Genomic DNA, 22,482 nt, shown 5'->3' with positions numbered 1-22,482 from the left:
CGAGAGAATTTTTTTTTCATACAATGAAATCATAATTTATAGGAAATCGCAAATCCTTGCGTAGGAAAGATTAAAGGTTAAGACAAGTTAACTCGGAACGAAGGTCTAAATGAGTTGGTCTGGGTCGAACATTGACATAAGCGGGTAGGGGCTAATGGTCGAAACGAGCGACTCATGCCAAAAGTTAAGATGAGCCAACTGGGTAGAACGTTGACACAAGCAAGCCCATACCATAGGTAAACAAGTCGATCAAGTAAAATGTTGAGACAGGTTGCCCCACACCGAAGATTGAGACAGGTCGACCCTAATTGATGGTTGAAACAAGTCGATCAACACCAAAGGTTAAAACGGGCCGGCTTAGGTAGGATGATGATATGGATTTTAGCACGACACGACTAGTGCACAAGTTGCACATAACAAGCATTTTATCCTTCTCTTAGAAGGACTTGTGCAACAAATGACAACTCTTGCAATCCATAACCTATTTAGATTACAAGTTCACAATAACACCAAAAAACTTTTTTTGTATTTTTATCAAACAGTTGTTGTGCAACAAAAATTCACATAAAGTATGTACAATTTTCAAGGTTAAGTTTCAACAACTTCCTTTTCATGTGTTGATAGGGGGAGTTATATCTAGCAAAACCCATCTCATATATGTGTTTTTGATGATGAACAAAAGAAATATTTTATAGTTTCTTGTACAACAAATGACAAAACAATTGATTGATCATTATTGTGTTTGTTCTTGAAATGATTGGTATATGAATTCATTGTATGGAAATGAATCATAAGTTGAAACATATTGCACATTGTATATCTGGAAGAAATAATCGATTAAACAATTTATATAATCTGTTAAATTTCTTCATATTTCAGTACATGCTTAATAGGGGCAAAACAACTATGTTTTAACTAATTACATTAGTTGTATAATCGATTAAAACAAGTTGTTATGCCAACATGTGTTTGCTGATTGCATTGATGTGTTTAGAAAGGAAAATTATTTTGAAATTTGCTTAAGTATGGAACTTAACCGATTACATAAGTTTCATAATCGGTTAAAGTGTTTATCTTGTGAAAATCATTTTCATTAAAAGCTATAACTTCCTATAACGATCATATTTGTTTTTTGTTGGCTTGTATGATTTATCTAATCAATTGCATGTGCCGTTTAATCTGTTGAATCTGAAACAGATGTAAAACTGTTAAAGCAGAAGAAAAAACTTAACAAATTACATTATGTACTTGATCGATTAAACTACATCATTGTGAGAAAATTCTATAAATAGACGCGTTGTGTGCTGCTTCAATACGAATTCATGCACTTACACTTTCATAACTGACTTGTTTGTTAAGTATTGATTGCAAGAGCGTCCTAGGCTTCTTGAAGAATCAAGCTTACTCATTTGGAAAGAAATTCATCAAGATTCTTGCAAGATAACTGTTCTTACACATTGCTGACCATATTCTGTACTTGAGGTGTATACTTTGAGGATCATTGTCTGCACTACAATCAAGAAGATTATGTTCCCTGTTGTTGTGAGCCAGAATGAGAACCGGTGTGTTCTTCATTTAGAGATGTGATTACTCTAAAGGTTATAGAAAGTTGGAATTGCTTTCTAGGTTGTACTATAGGTGATATTGAATTAGGGAAGGAGAGTGCATTGAGAGCGAAGTTCTCTGTGTTCTTGCTTGTATAACTCTATCATTATAGTGGTTCCCTTCAACTAAGGTTGTTGAAGGAAGACTAGATATAGGCTTGGCCGAACCAATATAAATATTTGTGTTGATCTTTCTATCCCTTCTCTTTTATTATTTTTCATATACTTGTTATATTGCATTCCAAGAAACCTTAAAGATTTTGAAAACTTTTGAAAAGAACAATTTTTTAAAGGGTTAACCAATTCACCCCTTCCCCATCTTGGTTGAGATACAAGGCATCACTTTTTCTACATCATGTATCCTCAATTATCTCAATTCAAAATTCAAGTTAAAATCAATTCACAAATATACTAAAATTTAATCCTTATTGACTTTGAGTTTATGATAACTCATGAAGTTCGAATTCCTCCAATCCTCAACAAGTGAAATCATGCATTAAACTCAATAATCTTAAGATTATGAATTAATCATGTTCTATCCTTAGATATAAGCTTCATTAGGTACTTAGTTTCAACTCTAGGTTCAAAAAACATTTTCCAACACTTCCAGAATCAACAATCAAGTTATGGGTGATCAAGTCACGGAAAACATTAAGCATAAAAATCAAATATTAACATTGAAATGGAAAAATGTATATATTAACATCACAAATTACACAAGTATTCATTTATTAGTTTTCCACGGTGGAGAACCTAGGTCGTACAAATTGAAGATATAAAGAAGAAATTGTAACAAAAGAGAAGAACAATGCCCTATCCCATGGAACCTAATAGTTGCTCCAAGCTCCAATTGCACGCCCCATTCGCATCCACATCTATAGTATGGAAATCTCTCCCTTTAACAACCTCCAAGAGCGTCTCTCAGTCACATAAGGTGAAGAAAAAGTGTGGGATTGAAAGAATAAGCCAAACCTTAGCGAAAGACATGAATAAATACTTATTTGAAATGTTAGCAATGCCACCGCCCGACAACATCTCAGTACCATTGGGCACCATCAATTAGAATTCGAAACGGACAGCCTTTGCCCAACGCTTGAGCACCACTGAATGTTGGTAGTCATCGCCTGACGCCGATGAACCATTGCCTAACGTCCTTACTTTTAGTAGCTTCTTGCCCAACGAGCTTTTGTGTCTCACAACAAGAGGTGCCTTGCAACCGAGTTCTTTTTTGTGACTTTACAATGTTAGGCATGGTTCTTGTGGCACTATTGATAAGCTTTTTAGTCACCTCAAAGCCAACAAAACCTACTCCCCACTAATGTAGTATAGGGCTGACTAGGGAATCAATCCAAGGACTTGGTACTTATTAAGAATAGAATTGTAGCCTAATTATTTATTTACTAAAAACTAAAACTAGGTGAGGAAAATAAAATGTAAAATGAAATATAATATGATAAAAACTAATTAATGATGCATGATTAAAGGAAACTAATACCTAAGTAAAACTAATGAATAAAGGAAAAAAAAACAATGCATGATATCTATCCTATATTATTGTAACTAATGTAATATGGACTAACAAAACCTAATTAATGCAATTAAAAGAAAACTATAATGGGTAACTAAACAACCAAATTTAGAAATTCAAAAATAAAATGAACCCTAAATACTAAATGAAATCATGAGTCTAATATGGAAACGTGACTATCAATGCAAAGAAAATGCACATCTGCCAACAAAAATGAACAAAATAAAGAAAAAAATACACCTTAATTGTGCAAAGGTTGATCAGCTAACAAACGTTCAATGTTATCCTTCAAGAATCCTTAAAAATCTTCAAATCTCTTGCGACTTGATTCTTGGAGAACTTGTGCACCTGTAATAACTCTTTCTGAACTCACTGATATCAGATATGGAATTTCAGATCATCATAAGTTGTTAGTGTAAACAAATACGCGTCAATATATAGATTTCCTTATGTCTAACGCTATTAATTGATTACAAAAATAATGTAATCGGTTACACTTATAACAGAGTTATATCAGAATTACATTAAAAAAAAATTTAATTGATTAAGTAAATAATGTAATCGATTGCATGTTAATAGTAAGTCAAAACATTTGAAAATATGACCGTTATTACAGTTAGGACTTAGCTTGAAAACAATTCTCAAAGTATACCAGACTGATTACGTAAACAGTGTAATCGGTTAAGTTATACACTTAGTCAATTTTGAAAACTTTTTCTTCCCAAAAACACATCACTGCACAATTCAAATAGATGTTTGCAAAGACACGAGTTTTAATCGATTTTACAATTAATGTAATTGATTGAAACTTGTGTAGTTTGTCACAATAGTTTGCCACAGTTTTAAGCATAAGTTATCTGATGAACTTAATTGATTACATAACTACTGTAATCGATTACTTCATATAAATTTGCTTAGTGCAAGTGATTTTAACATATGAAAACATGGGAATGCATACAACATATGTAAACACGTGTATGACAATAATGAGTATGCAAACCAATCATCGTCATTCCTATTTTAAATTACTAATCTTAAACAATTATATTAATGTTTTCTTAATTTCTTTATTATTTTTATACACTTATTTGAATTTTATTCAATTATTCTTTGATACTTTTATTTCATATTCATAATTTTTTCTTAATATTTAATGCTTGAGAGAATATGAATGCAAAAAACTCCTTCTCAATAAATATGGGAATTAATTTTTATTTCAAAAATAGGATAGTAAAACCCACACACTATCTTTAAGGTTAACACAATTATTCTATTTCTCAAATAAGACCAAGATGTCGGATTCAAACCTTATGAATAAAAAGTGGATGAAATAATATACTTCATTAATGGTGATCAATCATACTCCGACAAATATTAATTATGAAGTCAATATGTACATTAGGCTCATAAGACAGAAAGGCTCGAGTGAGAGAAAAGAAAAGTTCGAGGGCTTCCATGGAGATCCCGCGTCGGAGCAAAAGGTTGTCTTCACCGGAGACGGAAGAGGAAAGAAAACCGAAGAGAAGGAGAAGAAAAGAACAGTTAAGAGGTTAGTGAAAGAGTTCCTGATTTGCTTTAGAGAAAATGTATATATGATATTATTGCTTGAATGTGTGTAAAAATTACAACCGTTTGTGAATGGAAAAACTCTATTTATAGAGTTCCAAAACAGAAACAGGGATAAAAACAGAAACTAGCCTACAAGAAAATAACACAATTACTGTTTTTGGACAGTAATCCACCGAATCAATAATTTTTAATAGCCTCCCCTCAAGCTGGATGGTGTATAGTTACCAGTCCAAGCTTGGGAACAATAGATATGAACCGAAAACGGTGAGGGAACTTCGTAAATATGTCTGCTAGTTGTTCATCTGAGCGAATGGGGAGAAGATGTAGAAGATTAGCTTGCACTTTTTCACGAACAACGTGACAATCAAGCTCTATATGCTTGGTTATTTCGTGAAAGCTCTCATTGTGAGCTATATGTCTGGATGATTTGTTGTCACAATATAGAGCTGGAATTCCAGCTTCCTTAATCTGTAAGTCCTCTAAGAGATAATGGATCCACTGTATCTCGCAAGTAGTGGCTGCCAGAGCACAATATTCAGCCTCAGTGGAGGATCTGGAGACAGTGCTCTATTTATTTGATTTCCAAGAGATGAGTGATGACCCAAGGAAGACGCAAAAACCTGTAGTGGACCTCCTACTATTGGGACAAGTTGCCCAATCTGAATCACTGATGGCCTTTAGATGTATGGGAGAGTCAGCTGGAAAGAATAGTCCTTCTGAGGGTTTAGACTTTATGTACCTAAGAACATGTTGAATAGCCCGATAATGGTAGTCAGTTGGAGATTGCATAAATTGACTCAACAAATTAATAGAGAAACACAAATCAGGTCTAGTGTTAGTGAGATAGAGCAACTTCCCTATCAATCTTCGATAGGAGGTTGAATCTTTCAAATAGCTGTCAGTTTTGTATAGAGTACTCGTGTCACTCAAAAAAGGGGTTGAACAGGGCTTGCAACTTAGCATTCTTGTCTCCTCAAGTATGTCTAAAGCGTATTTTCTTTGAGACAAATGAATTCCTTTCTTGGACCTTGCCACCTTCAACCCTAGGAAATATTTAAGTTCTCCTAGATCCTTTACTTGGAATCTGTTATGCAAAAGACTCTTTATGTGATTGATTTCTGTCATGGAATTCCCTGCTAATATGATATCATCAACATAAACAAGTAAGGCTGTGAAACCAGTAGGTGTCCCTTTGATAAAGAGAGAATGATCACTTTTTAAATTTATATAGCTAACATAAGTGAGGAAAGTGGACAACTTTTCAAACCATTGCCTACTAGCTTGCGTTAGGCCATATAATGACTTAGTGAGTCTGCAAACTTGGCCTTCTTTATGAACATTAAGACCAGGAGGTGGCTCCATGTAGACTTCCTCATTTAAGTCTCCATGTAGGAAGGCATTATTCACATCTAGTTGATGTAAAAACCAGTTTTTAGAGGCTGCCAACGCAATGAGTAATCTAACGGTAGTTAGCTTGGCAACAGGAGAAAATGTGTCCAAATAATCTATCCCTTCTTGTTGGGTGTAACCCTTAACTACTACGCGGGCCTTGTACTTTTCTATGGTGCCATCAACCCTGTATTTAATCTTATATACCCATCTGCACTCAATTGCAGTCTTCCCTTGAGGAAGCTGTGTTAGAAACCATGTGTTGTTGTCCTGCAAGGCTTTGATTTCCTTTTGCATTGCCTCTGCTCATTCACTCACACCTTTGGCCTCATTATAAGAGTGAGGCTCACTATTAGCAGTGATAGCCATGGTATATCTTAAATGCTTCTTTGTCAGAGAATCACAACACAATAGATCAGAAATGGGGTAAGGGGTTTTGAACTTATTTTTCACAGACAAGGATTGATTAACCTGGTGGATGTAGTCATCTAGATATCTTGGAGGCTTTATGATCCTGTCAGATCTCCTGTATCCGTGATCCCTTTCATCGTTATCGGCCTCATTATAAATGTTATTTTCTTCGACAATGTCATGTTGTATCTCCTCTTCTGCAAACCTTTCATCATTATTAGAGGCAGAATAGCCTAAGGGATCATTGAGAAAAGTAATTCTGTCAGCTTCTTCATCATCCACTCCTGTGTTGTTCTGCTGATTCTTCCAAGGAAAAATGTCTTCATAAAAGACAACATTCCTACTTATAAAAAGTTCTCTAGTGTTGATGTCAAGGACAATATAACCCTTGACTCCACTTTTGTATCCAAGGAAAATCCCCTTCCTTGCTCTTGGGTCAAGTTTGCTCCTGCCAGCTTCAAGGGTGGAAGCAAAACAGAGACATCCAAAAGTTTTTAAATCTAAATAAGTGGGGGGAACATTGTAGATACGATCATGAGGTGTTTTGTTGTTAAGAATGGGAGTAGGCAATTTGTTAATGAGATAAACAACATGGCTTACAGCATAGGACCAATAAGCATTAGGTATACTTGACTGAAACATAAGGCTATGGGTTACATTTAGAATGTGTTGGTGCTTACGTTCAACAACAGAGTTCTGCTCAGGGGTCTCTACACAACTGGTTTGATGGCTAATACCATGCAAGTCATATAAGTTGACACAATTGAACTCGGGTCCATTATTAGTTCTAACAGTCTTAATTATTTTACCAAACTGATTCTTAATCTTAACAATAAAATTCTGTAATAAGCCTCTAGTTTGGCCCTTATTGTTCATCAAAAATATCCATGTATGTCGGCTATAATCATTAACAATAGTAAGAAAATATTTATGCCCATGAATAGAAGAAACAGAAAGAGGGCCCCATATATCACAGTGAATCATTTCAAAACATTCAGCAGACAAGGAATTACTTATAGGGAAAGGCAATTTATGTTGCTTAGCATAGTGGCAAACATCACAAACAGTATTAGCATTCATTTGTACATAGGGAAAATGTTCACAAATCTGTTTGACAACCTTGTGTCCAGGATGGCCTAATCTATAGTTCCATAGATTTACATCAATATGTTTAAAAAAAAAACAGATCTTGAAACAAGGCCCTGATTAGGATTTGGAAAAGTTTGTAAGTAGTAGAGACCCTTGTAAGAGTTAGCACACCCAATCATCTTCAATGTAGAGTTCTCCCTTATCTGGCAAACCTCAGAAGAAAAAATTAGGCTACAATTCAAGTCTCTTATAAGACTTTGAACAAAGATTAAATTGAAAGAGAAATCAAGGATATAAAGCACATTAAAAATCACAAAGTCTCTAGAAAATTGAACAATTCCTGCATGTTTGGCAGTAATAACAGAGTTATTAGGCAATTTAATAGTAATGGGTTTAATCTTATAGAAGGTGACAAAATTCCCTTTCTCATGGGTCACATGATCAGTGGCCCCAATGTCAATAATCCAAGAAAGAGTACCTGGTTTGTCCTCCTTGTCATTCCTCTGCATCTGATTGATCTTATGTGTAGGCTCATCAGCTTTCTCAATCATTTTGAGAAGTTTTTCAATTTGCTCTGAGGTGAGTTTGTTGAAAGTAGTGCTGGTGTTTCCCTTATGGGTATTTTCTGGTCCAGAACTGCCTTGGCAGACATTAGTAGAGTTCCAGCCACTTCTTTTCTCTTGATTGCTATCATTCTTTTTGTACCAAGATGGAAAACCGTGCTTGGAGTAGAACTCATCCATAGTGTGATTCATCTTGTTGTAGTAAGAACACTGTTTTCCATAATTAGGATTCTTTCCTCTACCTCTTCCCAGACCATGTGACCCAGCACCACGACCTTGATTTTTCCAGGTTTGGTCTGCTTTCCAATTGTTGTTCCTGTTAGCAACATTGGCTAGGACTCTACTAGTTTCAGTAGAGTGATTATGGCTTGCAGTGCTAGATTCAGACCTTTCTTGTCTCTCTTGTTGCATAACGAGAGAGAAAACACGATTGATGTTTGGCAGGGGTTCCATCAACAGAATCTGGGTCCGGACAGTATTATAGGTGTCATTTAACCCTTTTAAAAAGCATATAACATGCTCTACTTCTTTGTATTTCAGAGAGGTTATTGAGAGTTCACAACTGCAAGGGATTTCGCAGGTACAGTTGGGTATGGGCCTAAGAGATTCCAATTCTTCCCAGAGGATTTTTAAGTCAGTAAAGAATTGATTAACAATTTTTTCCCCTTGTTTGATTGAATGAATGTCTTGGAGAAGGTCAGAGATTTTAAAATAGTCACCTTTAGAAAATCTCTCCTTTAGCTCATCCCATAATTCTTTGGCTTCTTCAACATATATTACACTTTCTGCAATTTCTGGAGAAAGTGTTTTTATAATCCATGAGAGTACCATCATGTTGCATCTTTTCCATGCATCAAACAAAGCTTCATTTTTCTTGGGTTTCTTGATAGACCCATCAATAAATTTGGTCTTGTTTTTGGATAGGAGTGTTCTTCTCATGCTTCTGCTCCAAGAAGAGTAATTAGTCTCACCCAGGACTTGAGAGATGAGGGTTAATCTTGGATTCTCCCCAGGGTGTAAGTAGAAAGGGCTGACAGGGTTGGTAGACTAGTCTGTGATATCCATGGTAGAAGGAAGCAAGAAACAGTGCAAGAAACTAAGCAAGAATCATCAAAGAACGGAACCTGGGCAGCGGAAGTAAAGTGGGTATGGTTTCTGCTCTTGATACCATAAAGAAAACGGGCTGCACTGAAAAGAATAGGCCCAATGGCCTTTAATCCAAAACGCAGCCTTTGAACCCAAAACACGAAACTTAACTTTCGCTAGAAGCCTCCTTTAGATCAGATGGTAGGTGGGTGATAAGACAGAAAGGCTTGAGTGAGAGAAAAGAAAAGTTCGAGGGCTTCCATGGAGATCCTGCGTCGGGGCAAAAGGTTGTCTTCACCGGAGACGAAAGAGGAAAGAAAACCGAAGAGAAGGAGAAGAAAAGAACGGTTAAGAGGTTAGTGAAAGAGTTCCTGATTTGCTTTAGAGAAAATGTATATCTGATATTATTGCTTGAATGTGTGTAAAAATTACAACCGTTTGTGAATGGAAAAACTCTATTTATAGAGTTCCAAAGGGAAAGAGATAAAAAGGAAAAGAGATAAAAACATTAACTGGGATAAAAACAGAAACTAGCCTACAAGTAAATAACACGATTACTGTTTTGTTTTTGGACAGTAATCCACCAAATCAATAATTTTTTTAATAACTTCAACCTTAAAAAAAATGATGTAATTCTTATTTGAATAAAAATCCCCAGAACTCTGTTCTGATGTTACGTTTCTTGAAACCACTTGGTTACTAAAATGTAATATTAAAGATCAATTTGATACTAAATCAATTTTTTCATTTCTTTCAATAACTAAATTAACAGTGTCTTGACATTCCAGGACCAAATTAATCATTTATAACAGTTTCAAATTCACCTATTTAAAATTACACAAAAAAATATATATAAAATGAAAGGAACTATCATAATCAGAAAATTCAACAAGAAAAAATAACACTTTCCTTCAAGTAGTTAAAAGGGTTATCATATCAACTAAGGAGATTTAAATCCCTCAAAAAGATAACTAAGTAGATTTAAAATTCCACTCTTATAAAACTGGAGGTAAAAGCCTCACAAAAAAAGGTAGTTTCGCTGTCACAAATATTTTTTTCAATGAATTGAATCACCATATAAACCTTTGAATTCCAGGCTCATGATCCCAATGGAAAGGCCGAAACAGAAACATGGCCATTGAAAAGATATTGACCGCAATATACAGTATGCCTGTGAGAATCCAACTTTGATCATCACTATTGTCACAGTGAAGCACCAGGAAATAGAATGGTATGGTGTAGTATCTGAACTCTATCAGTGGAGCTGGTACAAGAACAGCTGCAGTGGCCAAGAAGTATGCCAAAACCCATATTTTACTTCTAGCTTTTCCTGTTTGATAAAGGATAGTAGTTATAATCCCACAAGCAGTTCAATAAAACAAGACTTCATAGTATGTCTGTGTACACTAACCCAACATGTGGATGATGGAAAGCCATGAACATATATATAAACTGGGACCAGAGGGTATTTAGTTGATCAATGAGCCATTATAATTTTCCTCCAAAGATAAAAAGGGTAATGCCGATTATCAGCAAGAAGGTATGGATGAACTACACTGCATAATTCGAGACACAAGTGAGCCAGAAAGTTGAAATTACACATATCATGTACCCATTACTTGATGCTCACATCATAATTTCAGGAGCAACAAGATATTAACAGGGACAATGTGCAGCCAGAGCACGTGGATTTGTCTCTAAAGTGCAGCTAGAGCAGATGTGAGTCTAGCTTGTATTAATAGACCATTTTCCATATTGAATACTTGTATACATTGAATGTTTTCATGGTTGTTTTATTCTTGAACTCAAATATTGAGTTAAAAAAATGCATTTAGCTGTTGGGAAGTAATTCATTACTGAATTTTATGTACTTAATTCCCTAAACTGAGGTAGAATCTTAGTACAATGGGACAAGGACTAAGTCAAGCAATCCATCTAGCAAGGTTATGTTAAAAAAGCAGCTAATAGTTGCTGCTTTTGTTGCCTTGGGCAAATATTGGTTTCCGAAAAAGTGAAGTCTTGCGTTTCAAGAGTTTGAAAAAGAATGCATGGGCATTGGATGAGAGAAAATTGGAGCTGGTTTGTAGGACACTGCATACTTGTTTGTTAGTTTGGGGTGAACCAGGCTTGGATGTGTGGGATAATGATTTCATATATAGGCTACAATTATTATTAGTACACTAGTATAGCACCTGTGCACTTTGTTCTGGTGATCTAGCGTAACCGTGTTACAAATCCAGACATTTTCTGTGATGGTATAGTATGGATCATGGAACTTCATTGCTATTTGAGACAAACAACATTAAGAAGCTAATAATTCCACTTAATAATAAAACAACTCAGTGTAGGTCCTTTCTGACTCAGGAACCTTGTCATGTATATGATAGTGAACAATTTATATGTACTTTCCTTATTCTTCATTTTTTTTATCAGCAGCTTTCCCTGTTCTTCATAGTTAATAATGCAGTTCAATTTTGACTGTAGCAGAAGTGCTGAGGCTGCGTGGCTCTGGCAAACAAGGTTAGGACTATGCCAATAAGATTCACATATTGATTTTGGTTAACACCACCAGGCAGGCATAAGGTGAAGAAGTCATTGTTAAACACGTACCATAATATCTTCAAAACAATTCTTTCATTTTTTTATATGCTAAAGAACCATCAGAAGAGAACCAAATACGTATAGATTTTTTACCAAGAGGCATGACAGACATGGTGACAGTTAGTCACAGATTTTGCAGAGTTTCTTTAGTGAATCTTTGAAAACAGAAGATGATTTCCTCATTAATGTCCAAGATGCAATCCTGCAAAACTGCAGGGATTAGATGATATCATTCTGTAAATTCCATTTGTTAAAGTTAGATGTGATCATTTTTAGCGCATTCAAGCTTGTTTTCGATCAATTATCCATGCCGATGTATGAAACATGAAGTTGGATCATCATTTTAAGAAATCCACACTGCTTACATTTTTTGTGAATGATTTCAGTTATTTGTAAACTATTTGAACATAAATCGTCCAATGCTCGATTAATCTGTCAATATTTAAACTAATGATAGCCATTTTATATAAGTCGAGAGTAAACATTTGGACTTTGACATCAATGATTAGTGAACAATTACTGCTGTGTCTGCATTATTTAGAGTTTTAATCTTATTTAGGTGAACAATTCATCATATTACATTTAGAGTTTAAATTTTCTTTACACATTTACGCATAAATTGGAATTTTTTTGCCCTTAATTAAGACTGATTTCAATTTTACTATCTTTTAGAGTCATCTAAGTTTTTCAAAGTTTTGAAACAAATTTGGCTTTCTGTCTATTTTTACCAGAAACTTTTAAATTCCCATTTTGTACATTCTTTTTTATAATTTGAATCTATTAAATTACATTTAGTGACAAAAACATTAAGCTCCACATACAATATTTAACATTCTCTTCAAATTATTCCAAGTTCCTAAAAGAAATTTTCTAACCATTTTAAGTTTAGTAAATACGTCACCACCCTCAAAATATTAAGAATAAAAATAATTGAGTTTTAAACAAAAAAGAAAATCCATAAAAAGATCAACTTACTCAATTTTAAAAATAGAAAAAAACGTAATTGGCTGGACAATTAACAGTTCTTTATATAAATAACAAATAAAGACTCTTTACTTTATTACTAATCTTAATCCCTTTAAGGTTATATAACTAATGGCATTTTCTTCCTTTAGTTAAAGATGTTCTAATTTTATTATAATTATCAGAATCGGTCACAACAGTTTGATGTAATTTTCCATGTTTAATTTGTTAATAAATATTTACAATATTTTCCATGTTTAATTTGTTAATCAATATATTTACAAATAAAAATGTTATAATAATGATGAATCTCTTGGCATGTTGGGTTGACAGTGTAGACACAACCACCTTAAAAAGGTGGAAATCTGGAAGTAAAAAATTAGTTGTCTCTTTCAAGAGTCCGCAAAACCAAGTACAAAAATAAATTCAAATGCCAATGTGGTTATTCATTGTCTAACTCATTTAATCTACCTAAACTTTTCTTACATAAAAACTCAATTTACCTTTGACATGTTTTGTATGATCATTGCAAATTTTCTTTCAAAACGTGGGAAAAGTACAAAATGGTCAAATGAATGGTAACAACAATAAATTTATTAATCTCCCTGGACACTACATGAATCACATGGAGTTATTATGAATTCTAAAGTAGAAGAAATTAAACTGTAAAAATTCATAGGATACCAAAGGCACTCCTTGAAACAAATACCAAACATTCTACTTAGAAACAACCATCCAACATTCATCACTCACAAAACTCCCAAACATTCAGTACAATAGCATCTTCAAGCTGTAAAAGAAATTCAACTTCAAAAGATTATCATGTGAACTAGTATCAATGGCTGATAACAGAACAAGTACCAGCAAATAAACCAAAATCATTGTGCATTTCTAATTCCCAATCTGACAGACATAAACAGAAAAGCACCAGAAGGGCTAAAAATCTTAATCTATTGTTCTTGCATCACTAGTGTCTGGCAGTACTACTTTCAACTCAGACATAAATTTTCTGAGATGAAACTTTCCATGCGGAAAAGAACATACAAGAAAATTTAAAGGCTATATCGTAAGATTTTTTTAATTTAGAAATGAATTGAACATGACTAACAAAGCATACCTACCATGCTAACCTGGTATTTGCTGAAAACTAAGACCTATTTGGCTAAATTTTTCTAGAAGAGAAAAATAAGCACGATTTACTAAGCTTCTCTATAATCTAAAATCATCTTATGCACCTTTGAAGAAGTTAAATGAAAAGAGCCTCAATAAAAGTTTGGTATATAATCTAATTTAAACATAATTCACAAGTTCCATTCACTTTCATTTTTTTTTATAGTCATTTATGCAGAAATTGGTCAAAACAAGAACCAATGCAAAGAGACAAGACGGAAGGAAATGAACAAAAGTGGAATAAATTATAACAAATCATAATAGAATAAATCATCCGTTAGTTGAACATATGCTAAAATAAAACAAAAAAAAAAAAATTCTCTGATAAATAACCACTACCGTCATTTTAAAAGTTCTAAAATTTTATCAGAAGCCAGACCTGAAAACCCATGGTTGAAAACAGAAAGAGGAATCGACAATAGGTAAGGATTAAGCCAAAAAATAGTAAAGTTAATACCTTTAGGCCTCTGCAGGTGGAGAAGCTGAAGTGGGGACTGAGAATGGAGGCAATCGCAACACAGCTTCTTCCGTTTCAATTGGGTCGGATCTGAGTATCTGAAACAGAAGAAGAAAGGTTAAGAAGAATGAAGAAATAATGAAAGTGTAGACACAAAGAAATCAAAGAAAGATTACAGGGTCTTGAAGCACGGGCTTGGTGTCGTCCTTTGCTGGTTTGAAAGGGGGTTTGGGTTTGGGTGAATTGTTGTTGCTATTTGGTTTGGTTGAAGATTCTGAATTCTTGTTCATGGTTTCTTGTTGTGTCTCAGACATTACACTGTTAAGATTAGGGCGTTTTGTTTTGTTGCTGATGTAATCTTTTTCTCAAAACAAAAATTCCCAGGCTTTCAAACTATTTTTAAGTTTATGATTTTTCCAAATATTTCTTCAAAATGAAACTTTTACTGCTTCTTTGTTTCAAGAAACCCAACGGCACTGATATCCTGTCCAAGAAAAGTGAAAGAGAAAGGGCGAAAACAAAAACCGAAACACAAAAATTGAAAAGAAAACAAGTTTTAACTTTTCATTTAAATCGCAAAGAAATGCTAGAAAGTTTAGATTGTAGATGGAAAGATATTCTCCGTCACCCGACCCGTTTCGACTTGCATATATTTCAACATTATATTAGTACAACAATAATTAGTGATTAAATTAAGATAATAATTAAAGTATAATAGTAGAATATTAAAAACTCAAATAAATCAAGATTCTATGTAACATTATAAAACCATATCAAAGAGTTACATATATGATATATGATAGATCAGTTCACAATGACAAAAAGTTTAATTTATAGTTATTCAAAACAACTATAAATTTGAATTTTATATACAAATCGAATAAACCAAAACTATGTACAAATATTAATATAAGGCTAACTAAACCGCAGTGTCTTCATCACCAAGAACCTGCTCCACTGACAACTCATCTCCCTCTGCTCACACTTATAGGATGATCATTGCAAAATCAAATAACATAGCCACATACAAAGACAACTACAAAAAGAATGGTAAGTTAGATATAAAAGATTCATACATTAGTATAACACACAACCATACTCAATTCATGCATATGAAATAACCAACTTCAAATATCTTAAACATATTATGACTTAGACTTGACTATCCGGACTTAGAATGAATACCGAACTATGACGAGTTGTGCACTTGTAGTGACCTCTATTGCTTTACAAAGTCATTGTCAATGGGTTTCACCCTATCACACACACAAGGTTAATCCGTTATCATGCAATAGGCCTCTAGGTAGCGCCTACACTAGGACCTCCTACTACTCTCACCACATGTATCAATCTTCTCTATGCAAGAATGAAAGATTATTAGAGTGTTAGGATAACCCCCAATACTGAGCTCCTGTATTCATTCTAAAACACTTAAATCGTATCGAAGGAGTTCTCTCGTGGAACCCATATGACCAACTGTGAAACCATTTGGAACCAACTTAATCATGCATATTTATACAATTGAATCATCATATATCTCAAACCAATCAAGAACAAAGAAGAAAAGAGTGCATCACAACTTGAACCAGTCGCTAGCGAACCCCCTCGCTGGGCGACCCCAAAGTGCTTTCGCTCAGCGACCCTGCTCGTTGTGCGAATCCTCCAAACACTACCTCCAAACTCCAAACCACTTTATCAACGACCCAGTTCGTTGATCGAATAAAAAAATCCCGGTGTATCAGACCCCAACCTCTCGCTCAGCGACTCCGCTCGTTGTGCGAGACCTGAGACAGTGGTCCAGACCCCCAACTCACTCGCTCAGCGACCTCATTCGCTGGTCAAATAGAAATTACAATGCTCTCATACCTCAACCTCTTGCTCAACGACCCTGCTCGCTGTGCGAAAGTTCAGACAGTGTGCCCAACTCCTCAACCACTCGCTGAGCGACTCCACTCGCTCAGCGAGTATGTATAATTCTGCAGAACCAAATTGCAGAATTACCCAACTCACTCCAAAATTTACCAATTCTAAATATTTTCCCAACTTCTAATCCTCCTAGATTATGTTATATACTTAATTAAACTTAACTAAGTGGGTCTAAACCTTTCTAACCTCATTCTAAAGTGTTTACTAACCAAATCACTCTTCAAAACCTATCAATCATCAACTTATGAATCCAAATCACATTCTACCACTTTTGGCACAATTTTAAGCAACTTATGAGCCCAAACCAGTCCTATTTGACTTACCAAAACTATCACAATAGACCAATTGAGTATCTAACCCCAAATTCTCATTTTCACAACTCCCCTTCCTCAAAACTAACCTTAGTCCATGACAATATGACTCTATTCACAACTAACCCACATTATAACAAATTTCTCACATTACATGTAACCAATAACAAATCAAACATCACCCAATTCAGTTCACTATCACAATTCATCAATTTCACACTTAAACAGTCAAATTGCACATTTTCATATATCCTAACATCATGAATTTAGCTCAATCAATTCATAAATCCTAAACTACTGAACATACATAAATAATTACTAACTAAAGAAATTCTAACTTCCCTTACCTCAATTAAATTCTACATAGCTCTAGAAAATACTCCGACCGTGGCTTGCACCGCAAAGAGTTTCTAAAAACACCTACAAATCACCGATTGGAGATTAAAGAGAAACCTTAGAACCTAAATTGAGTCAAGAATTGAAGAAGATACTGAATTGATACATGCAACAAAAACCCCTTTTGCATGATCAAGAATTAAGAAAACACTACAAAAAAGGAACGAGACTTACTTGGTTTAATCAACAATCTGATCGGACAAATAGGTAGACATTGACGCCGTGATCGTCTAGGTATCTCCTGATCATCAAACAAGTGATCAAGGAGTGAGAAAAGTTAGAGAAATGGTAGAAAGGTTAAGAAAATAGTGTTTTAGAGATAGAAGATATTTAGATAATGAGACGAGCTTTAAAAAAATCTTATTTATATTATATGATTATTTTAGAATAAAATATTCGATCTCATTATTTTAATACACCTATCAATTCTAATACCCTATTTTCTAGATTCTTACATTCTATCTCGGTCAGTCCGACGCAAATAGAATTTTATAATCATATACCGTATAAATAGCAGTGTTAAACAAATTATGTTTATTATTATAATATTTGTTATTATTTGTAAACACATTTTTTTCAATTAAAAAGGATATATAGATGTTGAACATCTCAACTTAAAAGTTAAAAAAATATGGTAAAGAATTATTAGTGAAAGTTTTTACAAACTATGTTTGATTTTATAAGAAAAAGAATAATAAATAAATAAGTTTAATTACGTCTTTAATTCTCATTTTCGTAGTTCATATTTTTATACTCTTAATTTTGAAACCCTGATTTTAATTTAGTATAGTTACATTTTTAATGATATTTTAAAATCACCAGCTAGATATAGGTAAATAAAAATCCTCAAAAACCTTTAATTGAAAAAAAAAATAAAAAAAAATATAGCTATTGCAAGAGTTAGGGAAACCACATGCCATTTTTTTCCCTAAACAAAGAGATGTCACTTTTTTGATAGAGAAAAAAACCAAAAAAATATTTCAAATGTTACCTTTAAAGTTGAATTAAAAGCAAATAACATTTTCTTATGTTGTGAGCTAAACTCATTTTCCTAACTCCCACTATACTCTTTTATTTTCTCTCAACATACATTTCTCTGAAATAGTGGCGTAACTTTTAGTATAGATTCACATACTTTTAATTAGGAAATAAAAGGACGAAAAAGAGAGAATAATAAAATGTAATTATTTGTTTTTATAATGCATGCATATAAATTTCATTCTCCTTCACACTTTTTTTCGATTATCTTTTTGTTTTCCACGTAAAAATGTAAATTAAAAACAAAATAATATGAAATGTTGCATTATTGTCCATTTGTGATAGAAAAGACTTAGAGTTATGCTAACCCAGACACCTGGCCGTATTAGAAAGCACTTCTTCCTACCCATTAGAAATCTTTTTCAAAATATATTTAATATGTAAAAGGTTATTTTTATGTTAAAATAATTAAATAAACTCTATCCGTTTAACCAAAGAATTTTATAGTTTTAATTTTTTTTCCTGACAAAATTAATAGACCTTCTGTATTAATGAGTTTACTTTCATTTCAATCGGAAAAAAATTCTATATTAAGAGTTTAGTTTCATTCATTTTGAAAAAAAAAAGGTGCAAATTTGACCCAACTCAAATTTTTATAACATTAAAGTGTAGAAAGGTTAGAACATGTATCATAAGCATAATTATTGAAAGATTAATTTGATTAATGGGTAACAAGATTAGATGCTTCCTACAGTGACAATTCAAAATGATAAGAAATCTAATAAAGGAATGACAATAAAGATATTTGCATTGCTTAAAATCTATAAACTCTAATATCGAAAAAGAGCAAAAAATAATGTATTCGTATAAATATAATTTAAACTTTTTTAACTAACCATGAATTATTATTCTTATAGTAAGAAATTTAAGAGGAATTACATTATATAGAAATAGAAATGAACAAAATAAAAAAAATACAAGTAATTTTATAAATTTATTATTTTAAGTTGAAACTACTATCTCCATATCTTATATAAGTTTATGATTTTTTAACATTAAATATATGATGAAGATTATCTACGTTAAGTTATAATTTAATTATGTTATTTGAGCTAATTCATATATTATAAATTATAACTTTTGACTTGGGTCCAATAATTAAATGTAAATATATATATATATATATATATATATATATATATATATATATATATATATATATATATATTTAGGATTCCTATCCCTGCAGCTTCCTGTTGAGAGTTTAAAACAAAACTCATAATTGTTTTAACTGTTTTACTGTTACAGTTAGACATTCTTTCATTTGCTGATATATACATTACTCTGTAATTTCATTTGGTTGACTAATGAGAAATACAATACACTCGTTTCTCTCCTTCTTGGCCCCTCTGTCAAATTCTCTGCATAATATTGTAGCCTTGCTATCTTGGAATAACAGTGGTATTCAGAGCTGAAGGTTCGGTCCAAGAAGAATAGAAGAAAAAAAGTGTTGTGATGGCCGGATTAATTCATAGCAACCTCCCGATATTTTATGGCAAGGATTATGATGATTGGTGCGTAGAGATGGAGGCTATCCTTAGGTTTCAAGAAGTCGACGAGGTGGTAAAGAAAGGACTTCAAGAACCTTTGAAAGGTGATACTGAAGAAGCGAAGAAGCTAAGAAGCTGTACAAAGAAAATAGACGACTGCGAAGAAGTTGTACAAAGAAAATAGGCGACTTGATTGCAAGGCAAGAATGCTACTACACCAATGTATTTCTCCTACGATTTTTCAAAAAGTGTCGAAAGCCACCACGGCCAAAGAAGTATGGGATATTCTGCAAGATGGGTATGGAAACTCCGACAAGGTGAAAAAGATTCGTTTGCAGTCTCTACAGCGGCAGTACGAGCTTCTCTGCATGAGGGAACAAGAGACGGTGGTCGAGTATATTGGTAGAATTCAAGTTGTAGTTAATGTCATGAGAGCATGCGACAAAATTGTGAAGTATAAAAAGATCGTTGAAAAAATACTCCAAACTTTGACCCCGCAGTATGACCACATTGTGGTTGCTATAGAGGAATGCAAGGATCTGGAAGTGATGAAAGTGGAGGAGTTGCAGAATTCACTCGAAGCACACGAGTAAAGATTGATTGAGAGGAAGAACGTAGAAAAGACCGTGACACAAGGAACGAGTCAGGAATTACAAGGAAGAAGTAAACAAAACTTCAAGAATCGTGGTAGAGGTAGAGGGAGATCGCGTGATGGACGTAACGGAGGAAGAAACATAAAACCCTCAGATCAAAATGGTGAAGAAAATGGAGATGAGCAGAAGGAAGGAAGCAACAAAGGGGGTAGACACTCAAGAGGAAGAGGAAAAGGAAGAAAAGGGTTTGAAAAAAGAAATATACAGTGTTATACCTGCAACAAGTTTGGGCACTATTCTTCAGAGTGCTGGCACAACGAATCTTCCAAGAAGGTCAAGAATGATGAAGCAACTAATTTGGCGCAAGACGCTTGCGATTCATAATCGGATCATGTAGTGTTGATGGGCGTTTCAGATAAAATTGAAGGGACATCTGCAGAACGATAGTGGGAGACGGGTGTTGCTATAAGATTGATTACGTGCTGCAACCAGAAGCATCACGTCATGCAGAAACGCGTAAGAGTTACACCGAACATGCGTCGCACTCAAAGGACGTGAGCCATGCAACGAAGGTTAAAGAGGTTGAACGTGTGATGCTGTCAAGCGAACACAATCACGTTGAGAACGATACGTGTTGGTATTTAGACACTAGGTGCTCTAATCACATGAACAGAAGAAGAGAGTGGCTTGTAAATCTTGATCCAAGAAAGAAGAGCAATGTGAGATTTGCGGATGATAGCACTGTGACGGCAGAAGGAGTTGGTAGAGTGTTGATTGTGACACCCGGGCACTGACGAGGGCGGGGAGTGATCGCCGGTGCAAGAGGCATGAAGTGCAAGGGGCACAAACAAAGAGCGGCTCCTGGCAGGCTTCCAGTGGAAGGGACACATGGATGAATCGAACATACACCAGAATGAAAGGGATCTAGAGACTGTATAGATATGGGATTATACGGTTGAAGGATAGCTTAAAGAGATTGATTTGGCTACTCGTATCACCAAAATACATTTGCTTTTCGGTAGCCTAACCCATAAGAACTTCATGGTTAAGCGTGCTTAGCCTAGAGTAATTTAGGGATGGGTGACCTTCTGGGAAGTTTTCCCAGAAAGTGTGCGAGTGAGGACAAAGCACATTGGAAAGCCTCGTGTTGACGTGTGGGGGCAGTCAATATTCCCTGTAAGTTGCTCGTACGTTCCAACGATGTAGGTTTTCATCCAACTGGCGCATACAAATTATATAGCCCAAAGAAGAATGAGATAGTGATCAACAAAGACGTTTTGATAGACGAAGCAGCCACATTTAATTGGATGGAAACAGAGACAAGTCCAATCTGTAGAGGTGTTGTGTCTAATTGGCTGGAGGAGAAGAGATCTGATGAGGTTGAAGAGGTAGCAGCTGGTATGGAAGTAAACAATAGGAGATCTCAAAGAGCTAGATTTCCTTCAACGAGGCTTGTAGATCATGAGGTGTTCATGGATAATGAGATTACAGAATGAGGTGATCTTGTTCATTCTGCACTCTTGGCTGATGCTGAGACACTTACATGGAAGCAAGCTATCAACATGAAAGATTGGAAAGAAGCAATGATGGAGGAATTGAGAGCGATAGAGAAGAACAAAACATGGGAAATGATGGAACTGGAGTTGACTTCACTGATGTGTTTGCGCCAGTTGCAAGACTGGAGACAGTGAGACTTGTTGCTGCTATTGCGAATCTAAAAGGATGGGAGATATGCCAAATGGACGTGAAATCAACTTTCTTGAATGGCCCTTTAGAAGAAGAATTATATGTGAGGCAGCCACCTGGATTTGAGAAGAAAGGTGAGGAGTGGAAAGTGTATAAGCTAAACAAAGCTTTGTATGGGCTGAGACAGGCACCCCGAGCTTGGAACACTCACATGAACTCTTGGCTCATTAAATTTGGATTCCAGAAGTGCACGGTTGAGTTTGGGATCTATGTGAAACAAGTTGAATAACAAGGTGTTCTACTGATCTGTTTGTATGTAGACGACCTACTTGTAACAGGAAGCACAGCAGAAGCTATCGAAGGATTTAAGACAAGAATGAAAGGAGATTTTGAAATGACTGATCTTGGTAGTCTGGGTTATTTCCTTGGGCTAGAATTTTTGCGAACCTCTGATGGAATGCTTGTGCATCAGAGAAGATATATTAGTGAAATCTTGAAGAGATTTGGCATGGAAGGCTGCAACAGCGCGAACGTACCAGTGATGGCCAATACCAAGCTGTCTATCCAAGCTGACGACAAGAAGGTTGATGCTACCTTGTTTAAGCAGATTGT

At 34.6% G+C, this 22,482-nt stretch overlaps 1 protein-coding gene across 5 annotated transcripts; it reads right to left on the bottom strand.

The window, feature by feature from the left end:
• Positions 1 to 10,215: 10,215 nt before the first annotated feature.
• On the bottom strand, positions 10,216 to 15,022 carry LOC108339005 (dol-P-Glc:Glc(2)Man(9)GlcNAc(2)-PP-Dol alpha-1,2-glucosyltransferase). 5 transcript variants are annotated; one of them, XR_008249170.1, is made up of 5 exons: positions 14,607 to 15,022; positions 14,431 to 14,528; positions 11,934 to 12,050; positions 10,651 to 10,795; positions 10,216 to 10,569 (listed from the first exon to the last, which is right to left on the bottom strand). XR_008249170.1 is itself a non-coding variant. In XM_017576131.2 (3 exons), exons 1-2 carry the CDS (start codon positions 14,742 to 14,744, stop codon positions 14,433 to 14,435), a joined length of 234 nt encoding a protein of 77 aa, XP_017431620.1. In that variant the 5' UTR covers positions 14,745 to 15,018; the 3' UTR covers positions 10,216 to 10,569; positions 14,431 to 14,432. The 5 variants fall into 5 exon arrangements, 3 of the variants coding, with proteins under 3 accessions (XP_017431620.1, XP_017431618.1, XP_017431619.1); XR_008249169.1 differs by lacking the exon at positions 10,651 to 10,795 and having other exon boundaries at positions 11,934 to 12,042; positions 14,607 to 15,021; XM_017576131.2 differs by lacking the exons at positions 10,651 to 10,795; positions 11,934 to 12,050 and having other exon boundaries at positions 14,607 to 15,018.
• Between the last annotated feature and the right edge of the window lie 7,460 nt (positions 15,023 to 22,482).

Source organism: Vigna angularis, chromosome 5 (assembly GCF_016808095.1).
Source record: "Vigna angularis cultivar LongXiaoDou No.4 chromosome 5, ASM1680809v1, whole genome shotgun sequence".
In the NCBI taxonomy this organism is placed as follows: Eukaryota; Viridiplantae; Streptophyta; class Magnoliopsida; order Fabales; family Fabaceae; genus Vigna; species Vigna angularis.
Note: the sequence above shows the minus strand (reverse complement) of the source record. Positions and strands in the feature narration are given on the sequence as shown.